The sequence below is a fragment of the Oryzias melastigma genome, linkage group LG15 (genome assembly GCF_002922805.2).
Source record: "Oryzias melastigma strain HK-1 linkage group LG15, ASM292280v2, whole genome shotgun sequence".
In the NCBI taxonomy this organism is placed as follows: domain Eukaryota; kingdom Metazoa; phylum Chordata; class Actinopteri; order Beloniformes; family Adrianichthyidae; genus Oryzias; species Oryzias melastigma.
The window spans coordinates 6,291,195-6,304,607 of record NC_050526.1 but is presented as its reverse complement, the minus strand read 5'-3'; the positions used below and the strand labels follow the sequence as shown (position 1 = coordinate 6,304,607).

The 13,413-nt window shown below is 37.5% G+C and overlaps 1 protein-coding gene across 2 annotated transcripts in view; it reads left to right on the top strand.

The window, feature by feature from the left end:
* The window catches only part of adam12 (ADAM metallopeptidase domain 12), a 114,240-nt gene that overhangs the window by 72,065 nt on the left and 28,762 nt on the right, over nucleotides 1-13,413 (top strand). For both annotated transcript variants that reach the window (XM_024298044.2, XM_036215516.1), the window contains exon 12: nucleotides 9,290-9,467. In XM_024298044.2, the coding sequence (XP_024153812.1) occupies nucleotides 9,290-9,467 (178 nt within the window). The remainder of the gene's footprint in view (nucleotides 1-9,289; nucleotides 9,468-13,413) is intronic.

Here is a 13,413-nt window from a genome sequence, read left to right as displayed (position 1 = left end):
ACAAAAAAACAATAAGTAGGGTCATGAAGTCCATGCGGCTCCTTCTAGGCTTTGATCAGTCAATAATGGGCCCAAATGGTCCTTATACTTTTAAAGGTTGCCGACCCCTGGTCTAGATATTTGTGTCAAATCAGTTTTGAGCCACAATGTTCATAGAATTACGTTTATTTTAGCAAACGTTCCTATAGGGACAATTTCAACTAAATCTAAGCGTAACTCTGTTATCTTAAATTGAGTTTCCTGAACTATCAGCCCAAATTCACTTTTTCCTGTTTACCGTTTACACAAACAAACCCAGAACCTATTTCTTATGTCAGATATCTGGTGTAATGTTTCATATCAGCAGCTCCTTTGACCCTACATGTCACCAGAATGTTCAGTCCACAGATGCACTGCTGCTGTTGGTTGACTGTCTCCTTTCCATACTCCAAGCCCAGACTTGCTAATGTAGGAGCGAACAGGCTGCATCTAAATGATGTGATTATCAGCGACAATGCCAGCTGCAATCAGGGCCAAAACACACAGAGAGAAATCTGCAGAGGTGCTTTATGCCTCCATAGGCGGGCAGTGCGAGGAAGATGTTGTTACATTTGGCTTTTATCTCTCTCGGTGGCGATACAGGAAGAGAAAGTCGGCGGTGATAGTGGTGGGAGTGAGAGGCAGACCTTAGAAAGATGACTATGAAGCAATCATTGCACGCAAAACAAAGGCGCGCTCATCAGCTACAAAGACTGGATTTTTAACATTTAGGGAGGCTTGAGCGGCCGTGGACAGAACATGCAGGTGTGAAGGTGGAAATGTATTTCTGTAATGACCAAAACATTCCTTCTGGTTTGACTGGAGCGACAACTGCAGAACAAGATGCAGACTTCACAATGACGTGAATATCATTTGTCATTGCGATACAGGGGAGGTTGTGTCCCTTTTTATTTTTTTTTAAGTAAGAAGGTAGAAGATGCCATTATATGAGGAGCAGGAGGCCTGGTTACGGTTGGAGCTGGTAAATGTTAGCAGTAAATTTGCCGTGTTTTGTTTTTTTTTCTTCCTCTCTCCTTTTGTTTAATCCTCCACCGATGTTGCAGCCTGACATTTGCAGAAAGGTCAAGCGTGTCTCTCCAGCTTAGCATAGACTAAATGCTTGTCAGTCTGCACTGCATCTTTTTTGGACAGCAGGGGAGCATCTGACGTCAGGCTGGTGGCCTGCTAACACTTTTAGCCTCTTTTGTTACCCTTACTTCAACAGTCACTAGTCATTAGACGATGTCAAAGTTCCCACCCTAATAACTAACTACTAAAAAAAACATCTAGTGCCTTGGATTTTAAAAGGAATTCAGACAGCATGCTCACCACTTTTATTTTTTTTGTAAGTGGTGGATATGACGTTACTGATTTCACAAAGTGAAAATCGAATCAATAGAAGCATGATGATGAAAATGTGGATTTAAAAAAAATGTATTTAAACACATTTTTTCCACAAAAAATATTCAATTTTGCATTGGGGTCTATATTTACCAAGGTAGTGAGCATCAATGCACACTGTTTTTTTGCAAAGACTTCTGGGAAATTTTTAGGTTACTTGATTTAGGAATTGTAGATTCAGACAGCACTACAAAGGGGGAAGGAATTCAGACATAGCTTAACTCCGATTAAAATGTTTTCTTTTTTGCATTTTAACATGTTCCTGTTACATGTTTTTTTTTTTTTATAGTGGAGGACATACAAAGAAAATTAAGCTTTATTCAATCAATGAGGAGTAGTCAAAAAGTTAATTTTCCTACCCGGAAGTAAGATGCCTCGATCTCCTTGTGGGTGCCGCCCATTTCATGACATCATCCTAGAGCTGACCTCGTCAACCTGTCACTCACAAAAACAAACAACATAAAGTGAAAGCTTTATGCCGTTTACTCTGCGTAGAAAATGTGTGTTTGTGTTAGCCTGGGGGCGGTGCTGGCAACGCAGACTCTTCCTGGAAGGGGCTGTTCCCCACTTTGTGACACCACAATGTGAGAACCCAATCATTTATGAGGATTGGGAGGGGCTGGTGCTCAGGTGGGTTTTAGAGGATGCTCAGATGCGTGAATGGAGAAAAATACCACTTTGGAGGAGGTTTTTGAGAGGACTTAACATTATAATATATGACGGAGTATTAAGATCACCAAAATAAAACAAAATAAGTAATATTACAAGATAAAAAGTAAATACACAACTTTAAAATGCATAAACCCGTAAATTCATGAGATTTAAAGTCATTAATTAACAATAAAAAACTCAATTTTACGACTTTACGTGTAAAGTTGTAAATTTAAAAGAAAAAAGTCAGTTACTACTTTTTTTTAGTAAATTTACAAGATTTAAAGACTTAATTATTTTTTTTTAAACTGGCCTTAATACTCTGTTGTAATAATACACTGAGAAGCTCAAAAAAGTTGATTTTGTATGATATAGGCCATTTAAATAAGGCAAACTGTGACATTAAAGAGCTCAAACTGTTAAAAAGAGCCAAAAAAAGCATTGACTTAAATAAACAGGTCAATTTAAAAGTGCCTGAAAACCTCAACACCACTAAGCATAACATTAACGCAAAATATAATAAATTTATCTTGTCTTTGACTGAACAAATAAAAATGTAACCTAAAACTGTATCCATCCTTACAGCATGATAAGAGTGCAAAAAAAAAGCCTCACATTTCAGCTAAACCCCTTTAGGACTGTTTTAAATGGAACCCAGTAACAAATTAAGAAGCATTTTGGGGCAATATTTGATGTTTTCTTGGTTTAAATTCCCTTCTTAATTAAATATCTCTGAAATCGGCCTTTTTGTCCCCTCTTTGTTGGGCGCACTTCAGCTGAACAACCATGATTACTCATGTTGCACAGAAACCAAGCCAGTTTGCATCATGTGGAGACTGCTTGGAGTCAGGTTGCATTAAGGAGAAACGAGGGATCTGATTTTTTTGTGGACATTTTTAGCCATAGTTGATCCAAATATCTCTGCTGTGGTTTGAGACTCCTCTTAGAACGGAAAGCAATACAGTTTATTTTTTTAGTTATTTGAGGATTGATCTCTGATGAGTCTTTGACAGATGATTCAGTGGAAATGATGAGTCGTTCTTTCTGATTTTAGGCACTCGCCTGACTTTTTATCCTTTTTGTTTTATTAACGGAGCTCAGAGAACTGACGAGATAAAGATCTTTGGATGTGTCACTCGCTCCAATAATGGCACAACGTCTTCCTTTCAAACAATCACAACAGACAGGAGCAGGTTTGAGCAGTGCCGTTTTTGTTTAACTGTTGAGCACAGCCAAATTAGTTCCACCTCAGCACACTACCCTTAGAGGGGGCCGCCAGGCTGCAGACCCATATTATCCAGGGAAACGTTCACTTTCTGCTCAACTAATTTTCTGGACAGCTGGGCAGCTTTGTGGCCTCAGCTGTGATGATGCACACATTGGACTGTGGATCTGGTGCAAACTGTTGCACGCAGCCCAGAGCTGTGCATGCAGAGGACGTTGGGGGTTGAATGTGATACCGCAAGAAAAGGTGGTCGTTGTTTGGATTTTAAGTCGCAACTGAAATTCTCTTAATCTCTCCGGCTTGTGTACAGTGACCCTGAAGTGCAAATCACACGAACAAATCAGGCAACCCAAAAACATAAAGACAAGCAAACCACAAAATAAAAAAACATTAGGTTTTAGAAATTAAAACAAATTCCAGAAACCAAAACACAAACGCAAAAAAAATGTATGTTGTTTAATTGTCACTGTGATCTTTAATGTGTTTCTGCATTCAGTGATTTTTCAATGTGATTTGGACTTCAGGGCCACCGTAGCTGTCACTTCCATCACAGTGAACACTTATTAGTTGATCTCTTTCACTTCATATCAGTGACTTTCCAATTTTCTACTGACACTCACAGATATCTAGCCGAAGGCGTACGAACTTCTTTAAAGTCTCTGATTTGCGTCTTGCAGAAATTTTTCTCCCCATAACCTCAAAAAAGAGCTGCAGGCAGCATTCAACGGAAAAACCTGCTCTGCTTTTCTGGACGCCGGGTCAGACTGGTTCTGAATCCATCTCTTGGATCGTGCAAGCGAGCTCGAGGAATATCAATTGGTAATACTTAGAAGTGCTGCGCGATATGGAAAAAAATTATATCACGATATAAAGTATTTTATAGCACGATAAATATCACAATATATGACAATTTCAGCTATTCTCTAAAAAAAAATGTCATTCCTTGCTTTTTGAATATTTTCAGTAACAGATAATTGAATAGTAACAGTTGAGAAACAAACATTTTAGTGCAGCAAAATGAATCAAATGAGAACAGATGTGGCTGATAGACAGTAACATTTGTTCCAAAAATCAAAGGTATTTAAACTTAATTTGTAAAAAAAAATAAAAAAAATACTTTGTATGAAAAATGTGTTTTTTTTATTTTTTTAGGTTAGGGTAATAATATTTTTTTAAGTGCACAACAGTTTCTTGTTTCTTAGTAGAAAAACGAATTTTGCACAAAATTCAGCAAGAATTACATCAAATGTGTCAACTGTTGAACAGTTACCAAAACAATATAAACACTGGAGCTAAAGCTCAGATGTTCAAGCTATTTTTTCTCAGAACTTATATCAGTGAGTGGAACTTACGTCTCATTTTTTTGAACGGACAGAAAAGCACTCGCTAGTTTTATTTTGAAAACAGGAAGCTTCACTGACATTTTATTTTGAAGATTTGTTTAGTTCCGGTGAAAGTCGCGCAGCACATTCAGCTTTAAAATCCAACATTATTCTGTATTCCAGAGAAATAAATATTTTATGACACTCTACTGTATTTATAAAGATCATGAATCAGCGATTTTGGACGTCGTGAATTTTCTGACTTGAATTTTCAGGAGCAGATTGTGAGAATCCGAGTGTTTGAATACTTGTTAAAGCTTTACTCCATAGCTTTGATTTATGTCTTATTTTTGTAATCTCATATGTTGATTTTTGTGAACTGTCCTTGAGTGATAGAAGGTTTGTTGAGTTAGCATCGGCGTGGGAATAACCTCCTAGCTTGTATTGGTGTCTTCTGCTCATCGTCGGACATCTTGAATCCAAAATCAGACGTTCTCCTATTTTGCTGAAAGTGGGTGTATCTGTCTGTTTCTAGTTCGGAGAAACAACTTGAACCTGTTCCGTCTGTCAGTACCTTAAAGTATGTCGTAAAACCTGCATACGTGTGAATCAAAGAAAAGCAGCTTTACGTCGCCAAACCGCGAAACTGAGTTTTTTTATGAAGACTATCTTTTTAATTTGTCTTCATTTTTTGTGTCCACACTGACGAGACAACATCTGTGCAATTGTGTCGGGTTATTTAATGATATATTTGAGGTGATAATTGATCAAATTAGCTTAGAGACGATATAAACGATAGAGGAGAAATGCCACGATAGACACTTTTCTATCACCCACTCCATATATATCGCCCAGAACTACTGTCTGTAATTGAGTCTGATAGTTTTGTTTTTGTGACTTACATCTATTACTACACATCATCCCTATTTCATCCTATTGCAGAAACTGTGGTAGGGCTTTAAGGAATAATTTAGTAATGAATCTGAACGCATGCCGCCGTAATAGGATAACCCTGTAAACTGTTGAGACATGATGAAATGTTTTCTTAAGTCATGCAATGTAGAAAGTAAGTTAGTGGCATGCAAAAAAGAAAAAAAAAAATCAGTTTCCCCTAAAGAGACGTGTTGTCTTTTTGCCTCTGCTTCAAGCGGAGTGTGGCAGCATGCATACTGATGGCATGAAATCCATGTTGCTTTTAACACATATTTATGCTAGTGATCTTGCCAGGGCTTCCTACGAGAGTCAACCCTGCAAAAGCTTATTTTCGTCCCTAAAGAAATGGAGCTGTCACAGCTTTCTCCATTAAGGTTTAGTGAGGACAGACTGTTTACCTCTTAGGGACACTCCATTGGTGTTTGCTGCAGCAAACTTGTGCTTTCTTATCAGCTGCAGCCCCTACTATGTGTAGTACAATAACCTTGGTGTGCAGTGGTTTGATCTGCATACGCCGTCCTTGATTTCTCTCCACACTAACTTTTCTTTGTGGGATTGGACACAAGGATTAGGAGTGGATTATATGGTTTGATTGGCTTTTGGTCAAGCAGCCCACATTTAAAGGTGATTTCTCTTTTTTCTTTGAGGGAGAGAGATTTGAAGACCGCACTTTCACCCAAGGGTGGCTGTTAGAAGAGGATGTTTTTCTGTGTACTTTGGAAATCTGTTTTCATTCGGGGGAAAAATGGATTTCCTTTCCAGTGGATGCGTCCACCGTTATCTGCAGCCCCCTCAGGAGGAGCCTTTACTATAGTCAACTAACAGCAGTGAAATATCCGTGTAGCTCCCGCAGCCAAATCCCCCTTAGGCAGAAGCCAAGCATTACACATTCCTTCTGTCCATCTCCGTCCACAAATGTGTTTTTTTGAAATTCACAAATCTGCCCTGTCAGGCCTCAAGCTTCACCGTCGTCATGCCTTCATGCATTTGAAGTCCTCTGTCTATCGCCTCATATGTATGTGTTTGACATGTTCCAGCCTCAACTCAAGCTTTTCAGTCATCCTGAGCCAGCTCCATATCTCTGCCATGCCTGCAATCCTGTTTGCTAGCACCCCCTCCACCGTACCCAGAATCCACCACAGCCTCTTTTTGAGGTCCGACTAAGACTTCAGTTTCTTTTATGACGCTCTAAACTAGCAGGAAACACAAAAATGCTGTATGATGCTTTTATGCACTGTTTTATAGCAGGACACGCTCTACAACTTGAGTTTCCCCCAAAGGAAAAGACGATAGACAACCTCATAAACCGTGACGTACCAAATATAAATTTCAAATAAGAGCAGCTTTCAATATAAATTTGTCATTTTGTATCATAAATAGATAAGCTTAAAACCTTCACAAGGTAAAACTGAATATAATTGTTAAAAATATATATATATTTTTATATATTTCTGGTTAATTTTTTATCATCACATTAAATCCTGTTTAGTTTTTCCCCATAAGCATGAATATGAATTTGTTTTATTTGTTTTTCAGATATAAAAATTACTAAATATTACAATTATCAGTGGTACATTGTAAAAAAAATACTTGCACTTTTTACAGCATAAAACAGTAATATCATGAAAATGGCATTAAATTAACGGGGAACTTCCTTAAAGTCATAAATACTAAAAAATAGTCATTTTTACATATTTGCTCTGTATAAAATACTAGGGATGAGGGGAAAAATCAATTTGGCGATATATCGTGATATTTCATTTGGCGATACTTGTATCGATGTAAAATGTGGACATAAAGATATTTGATTAATTATTTATGAACAAGCGTACTTGCAAAGCTTAGCATCGTGATCATTATATAAAATAAATGTTGCTATTTTGTTAACATGAAAAGTATTTTAATATTTAGGTAGATTTTTTTTTTCTAATCATGAAAAATAGTTCTGGTCCAGTCCTGATATATATCAGGATATGTATCGTATCATGAGATGCGTACTCCAATATGTATTGAACAGCCAGAGTTTTATCAATACACACCCCTATAAAATACTCAAATATTGAGTTAATTAATTTTTCACTGTATTTTATATTGCCTTACAGATATTTCAACAGCGATTGCATGTAAAATGTATGTTTTTTTTCATTGTAAATTATGTATTCTCGCATAGAAAATTCAAAATGAAAAAATACATTTTATCTTACAGTAAGAATTAGGAACGTTACTTCAGAAGAACCGGAAAACAACATTTTTTAATTGTAATATTGTAAATAATTTTTTCATATCTGTGATTGTCAACACCTGCAAAAAAATGGAAAAAAAGCAGAATTTGGACATTTGGATTTCCCGAAAAATGCAAAAAATATACATATTTTATTATGTATAATGTTGGGGTTGAAATTGGAATTTTGTGCAGGAGATATCTGGGGGTCAGACTTTGTGGTCATGACAAGCCTCACAGTAGCTGTGTTTCCATTAAGAGACTGCACAAATTGGATTTGCAATAATAGATTAGCCTAATGAAACAATTAAAGAATTATTCACATTTATTGCAAAAAAGCTTCAGGAAACTGTCTCGGAAACACTTTCTTTAAATAATATGAGTCACATGACCACCAACCAGATACCATGAGTGCATCAATAGTTGAGCATGTCATACAGAATTGTTGGATCCACAGCTCCTCTATAAGACCACGATTTCCCACATTTTTGTATCTATAGCTGCTCTCACGTAGCTCGCCGACGTCTCCTTTGATAGATGATGATTATGAGTGCTAGTTTGGCAGAAATTTGAATGTAACTGCTGTAAATCAAAGTATTGTTCACATCCGTCGGAATGTTTTTGAATGACTTATTGCGTGAATTGGTTTGTATTTGTTTCCATATTATGATATAAAGAAACACAATTGTGTTTTTTCTAGAATTTCGATAAAGTTTTGTACCTATATGTAATGGAAGCTATTGATACTCGGGAGTTTCTGGTTTCTCAGGATGGAAAGCTTTTATTATCTCTGAGCTGTTTTTGTCCCAAGTTGATAAACCCTTTGTTACTTTCTGCTTCTGTCTTGTCACTGGGTCATTTACGGCCGTTTTGAAGTCTTCAAGCACTATTTAGTCCAGTTTGCAATCTCTTTTTCTAAATTCCTTTTCTGCAGAGCAGGTCTTCTGCTGTTCCACATCGTCATTCCACTCGTCTACGAATTGGGTTTTGTTCTCTCCGTCCACACTCAGATGTGTCTCCTCTCTGAGAGCGAGGTCATTCCCTGCAGCTTTGCTGCTGTTACTGCCGTATCACAGCGTTTCATCTTTCAAACCATAACTTTGTTTCTCTTTTGATTTGAAATTCAATTTCCTCCCTTTCTGAATTATATTGTAGTCAGCACTTCAGGTAAGTAGTACCTTGAATATGAAATTTATGCAGCAGAAATTACATGCTTTCAGACTTGTCTTTGCTCCACGCTCAGACAGAAGTCATTTTCTTTTAAAATTACACTCTTCCCTCCAGTCAGTTACTTAAATTGTTCCTCTCCAACAGGGATATGCCTCTTGAAAATGTCTCCTTTGACACTGTTGGAGGTGGTTTTGTATTGTTTAGGCTGGAATATCCATTAAACTAGAGCACATGCAGTAGAAATCGAACATAAAATTGGTGTGAAACAGCTTTAGAACTACCCGATCGAACGTTTTTCGGTGGTTGGATCATATTGTGTAAGTGTTTTTATTCTTTCTTCTCTTGCAGATATCCATTTCCAAAAGTGTTTAGCACGTGTAGCAAGAAGGATCTTGCAGCCAGTCTGGAGAAAGGAGTAGGTATGTGTTTGTACAACATGCCGGAGGTGAAAGTGCTGTACGGAGGGCAGAAGTGCGGCAACGGCTACGTGGAAGAAGGAGAGGAATGCGACTGCGGGGAGCTGGAGGTAAAGTGAACAGAATCCGCCTTCGCACTTATCTGCTCCGATGGAGTGGACCAAATTTGACAAAAACAGAAGTAAATAAAACAAAATAAAGGTTTTCTTCTAGTGCAAAAACAAAACCCTTTTACCCAATGTGTTGGGTTCGGTAAGCATTGAAGATTTTTTTAGCCATTATTTCATTTTTGGTAGAAATAAATGAAGCAAACACATCCTAACAAAACTAAGGTTAAGAATCTTCACTGAAAGACTTTAAAAATCTTTTTTTTGCTACTTTTTCAGTGGATCAAAAGCTCTAAATGCATTTTGTGCCAAACAAATAAAAAGAAACGCATTTTATAAAGCAGAAAGTCTCATAAAAAAGAATGTTTTTGTTCTTTTTTACATTACACCTCGCCCCAGCAGGTTGCCAAGGTAATGTCACATCTTTGTTGAAGCCCCATTAATCAAACCACTGTCCAACTGTGCAACAGAGCAAACACGCAATGGTGTAATTGGGTCAAATCTGAAACAAGCCATTGGACTCATTCCAGTGCACACATTCATGCACACGTCCTTTTCTCATCCGTGTGTAACGCGCTGCCTGGCTGCTGCGTGACCTGAGAATCGCACACCACACAGGTATCACTCCGATGCAGCCCAGAAACCTGCATTAGAGGGGTCAACCCAAATTTTTTATATTTTTTAACAACCCACTCCAGTGAAAATGGTGTTTATAAGACGTTTTTGCAGCATTTCTTTCATGATGGAGGATAAGAAAATTAAGCTCAAAATTGCATTTCTGATTGTTTCTTTATTCAAATTGTTATAAATCAAGAGCAGATAAAAAAAGCTAGTAGCTGTTAAATATAATTGGCGCCATTCTGATGCATTCACTTGCTGACTAATAGATCCATGAGCAGGAATGAGTCTAAACAAAGAGATGATGGGACATAAGTGCAGGATTACTCCACTCCCACAACTCAGAGGTGAATTTCTAATGAACTACTGTCACTATGCAGAAACTATGTAATAAAAAATGACAGCATTTTTAAAATTATGCCTAAAAATGTCATAATCATAATGAAAAGACCACTGGGAAAACTTTTACATGATGATTCAAGTGGGACTTTAAGGTTTTCCGGAGCATTTTTACGTCAACGTAGCATCTAAACCTTTGAAAAGTTGTTTAATGAACTGAAAGAAGGAAAAAGGAGAAAAAAATCTCCTTCAAAATTTGCCAAATTAACAAAACGGCAAATCTCTATAGATGTGGACATTCCTGCATTTCATTATCTCAATCTTGCCTTAAACCCAAGTTTAGATTTTCCCCAAATTCCCTTCACTTTCTTTTCCACTAAGAAGTTAGCAACAGTCTCAATTATATGTATCACTTATAGCTGCAACATTTAAAAATATTTTTTTTCTTAAATATATATATCTGGAAGATTTGAAATAAAGCTGCGGACTAATTAATCATACAACATTTTTGTGCAAAAGCTGTTTGATTTAGAGATCACGATGTTGGGATGTTGGGTAAAAAAGGCTTCAAACATTGATTTAAGAATCAAAGTTTAATAAGGATTTCCCTGAAGTTGATGTGATGTGATCAGTTTCTCTTGAGAGGAGTCTACCCTCGGCTGCTCTTGATGAGCTGCTAAGACACACAATCTTCTAATACTTGTTTACATCACTCGCAAATTAGAGTGAATTTTTTATTTAACGTTGCGCTGGAGCCTTTGCGTATGCAGAGTTAGCACAAAGCTTCATTTATATGGAGCTGGGTGGTATTTAAGTGGAGCCATTGTGTTTGAACGGCAGCAAATCAACTGTATAATTTATATTTGCCTGCTCTGTTTGTGCTGCGTGCCCACTGTGACCTCCTTGTTTGATCTGCTAGCGCACTTCGAATTTGGGATGAAAGCCGCTTTTTCTATCCTCTGCAAACAAAAGACTTGCGTCAGGACTGCAGAGTAAACGGTGACAGTCATAGAGCAGGAATGAGTAATAACACACAAACAACACACGAAACAGCAGTGTGCATAGTTTTTGTCACGCCATTGCATGAAGCTGATGAGTTATCTCAGGCCAACAGTCAAACACCTCTTCCCTCCTCTACACAGGTAGCTTCATTCCAGAATATCAATCAGATAGCAACTTGCTATATGAAAAAGCTATCTATAAAAACACAATAATACTAATGCAAATCATATCATAGATACACAATCAATTTATATTCACCTTTGTTTATTTTTGCTCAACAATATCCTCTTAGGGTGCCATAAAAGGAGAGTAAACAACCATTAGAAATGGTCAAATCAGCCTATGTGTCATGATCATTGACTGTATATAAGAACTGGATGGAGTGAGTGTGATGTCACAAAATGACTTACTTCCTGCTCCAACAAGTCAATTTAGTCGCCGTTTTTTGCTTCATGAACATGAATTAGAAATCGTCAGGAAGCAAAGATTGATCTTAGTTGGACTGAGTCATAGACATTTATATCACTGGACAGCTTGACCCCGCCCCCTCACGATGAAGTGGGAGGTGCCTATTGCTTCCAAAAAGCCAAAATCCCGTCAACTTCTATCAAGAAATAGTTATTACTCAGTCACTCTTCTTGTCAGAATAACCATTCTTGCCCGGATACCTATTCTTAACATCTTCTTGCTAATCCTAATTTTTTGTATTTTTTTTTCTTTAGCACAACTTATTCAAGTTATAAACTAACCCATAAGATGCCTCAGTTAAAGCATGTGGTGAACACTGGCCCCAACCTGGAGCGTTTGACAGATTTTCCCACGGCGCTTTCAGTGGATTCTCATAATTGGCGACAGTAGTTGCTCTAGAAATTTGAAGTCATACCAACTCGGACCAATCACTGTCATCTGGCTTCAAATGGCGGCCTCCCATTATGTGGAAAAGTGGCGACTGATTTGGCTTGATTTCGCTTACTAGATGATGTCACACTCGATTCGTCCATCTTTATTTACAGTCTATGGTCTGAATCAACATTTCTATGGCAACCACTCGCCAATCAGGAGTGAGCTTGCTCGAAGACCACACCCCTACCACTTGAAAGTGGGCTTGGAAGAATCTGTCAATCAAATGTTTGACTTGAGACCATGTTTGTTAATCAAGGCATCTGATTTTCCAATTTATAACTTTAATGGTTACAGATAAAAAGATTACGATTATTAAAGAATTCAAAAAATTACGATCTTTAAGAACATGTTAAAATTAGACTGAGTAATGGCCGTCTATTACTTAGTAGAAGTACATGGGATTTTGGCTTCTTGGAACCAATGGGTACTTAGGGGGCGGGGCCACAGTACTCATATACATTCAGTGGTCATGATCCAATCCATTTAAAATCAGGTCAGATTGTTGTCTCAGCAATTTTAGAATTGAGCTTCAGAAATGAACAGAACAACATACCAAAAAACTGAGGTCTATATAAAAAACAAAGAAGGTCAACTAAGCTGGAAACAATGTCCAATACATCCTTGGATAGTATATTTAGCATAAAACAGCATGACATGGCTCAGGGTCCCTTCCAATCAAAGAAAAGTTTCAAGCCTAGCCTTAAAAATAGAAATTTGCCTCAAAAAGAGAAGCAGAGAACTCAGTTTTTATCAGAGAGGTGCCTGATAGCTGAAAGCTCTGCTTCCCATTCTGTTTTTGGAAACTACAGCAAGTGACATCACGAGTTTTATACAATGAGCATTGTATAAGAAAAGACGAATTTCAAACTATATTTTGTTATAGCCGATGGCCAAAGTAGTGAAGTTTAACCTGAAGTCCTGTGATATTGCCTTTCAGTTATCGTAGCATCTTTGGCTGCAGGATTTTGAATCAGCTGAAGGCTTTTTAAAAAGGGTTTGGAGGAAGCCAGACGATAAGGAAATTCAATAGATCAATCTTCAAGTGAAAAATGCTGCAGGGAACGCAGATCTAGACACTGGATTTATG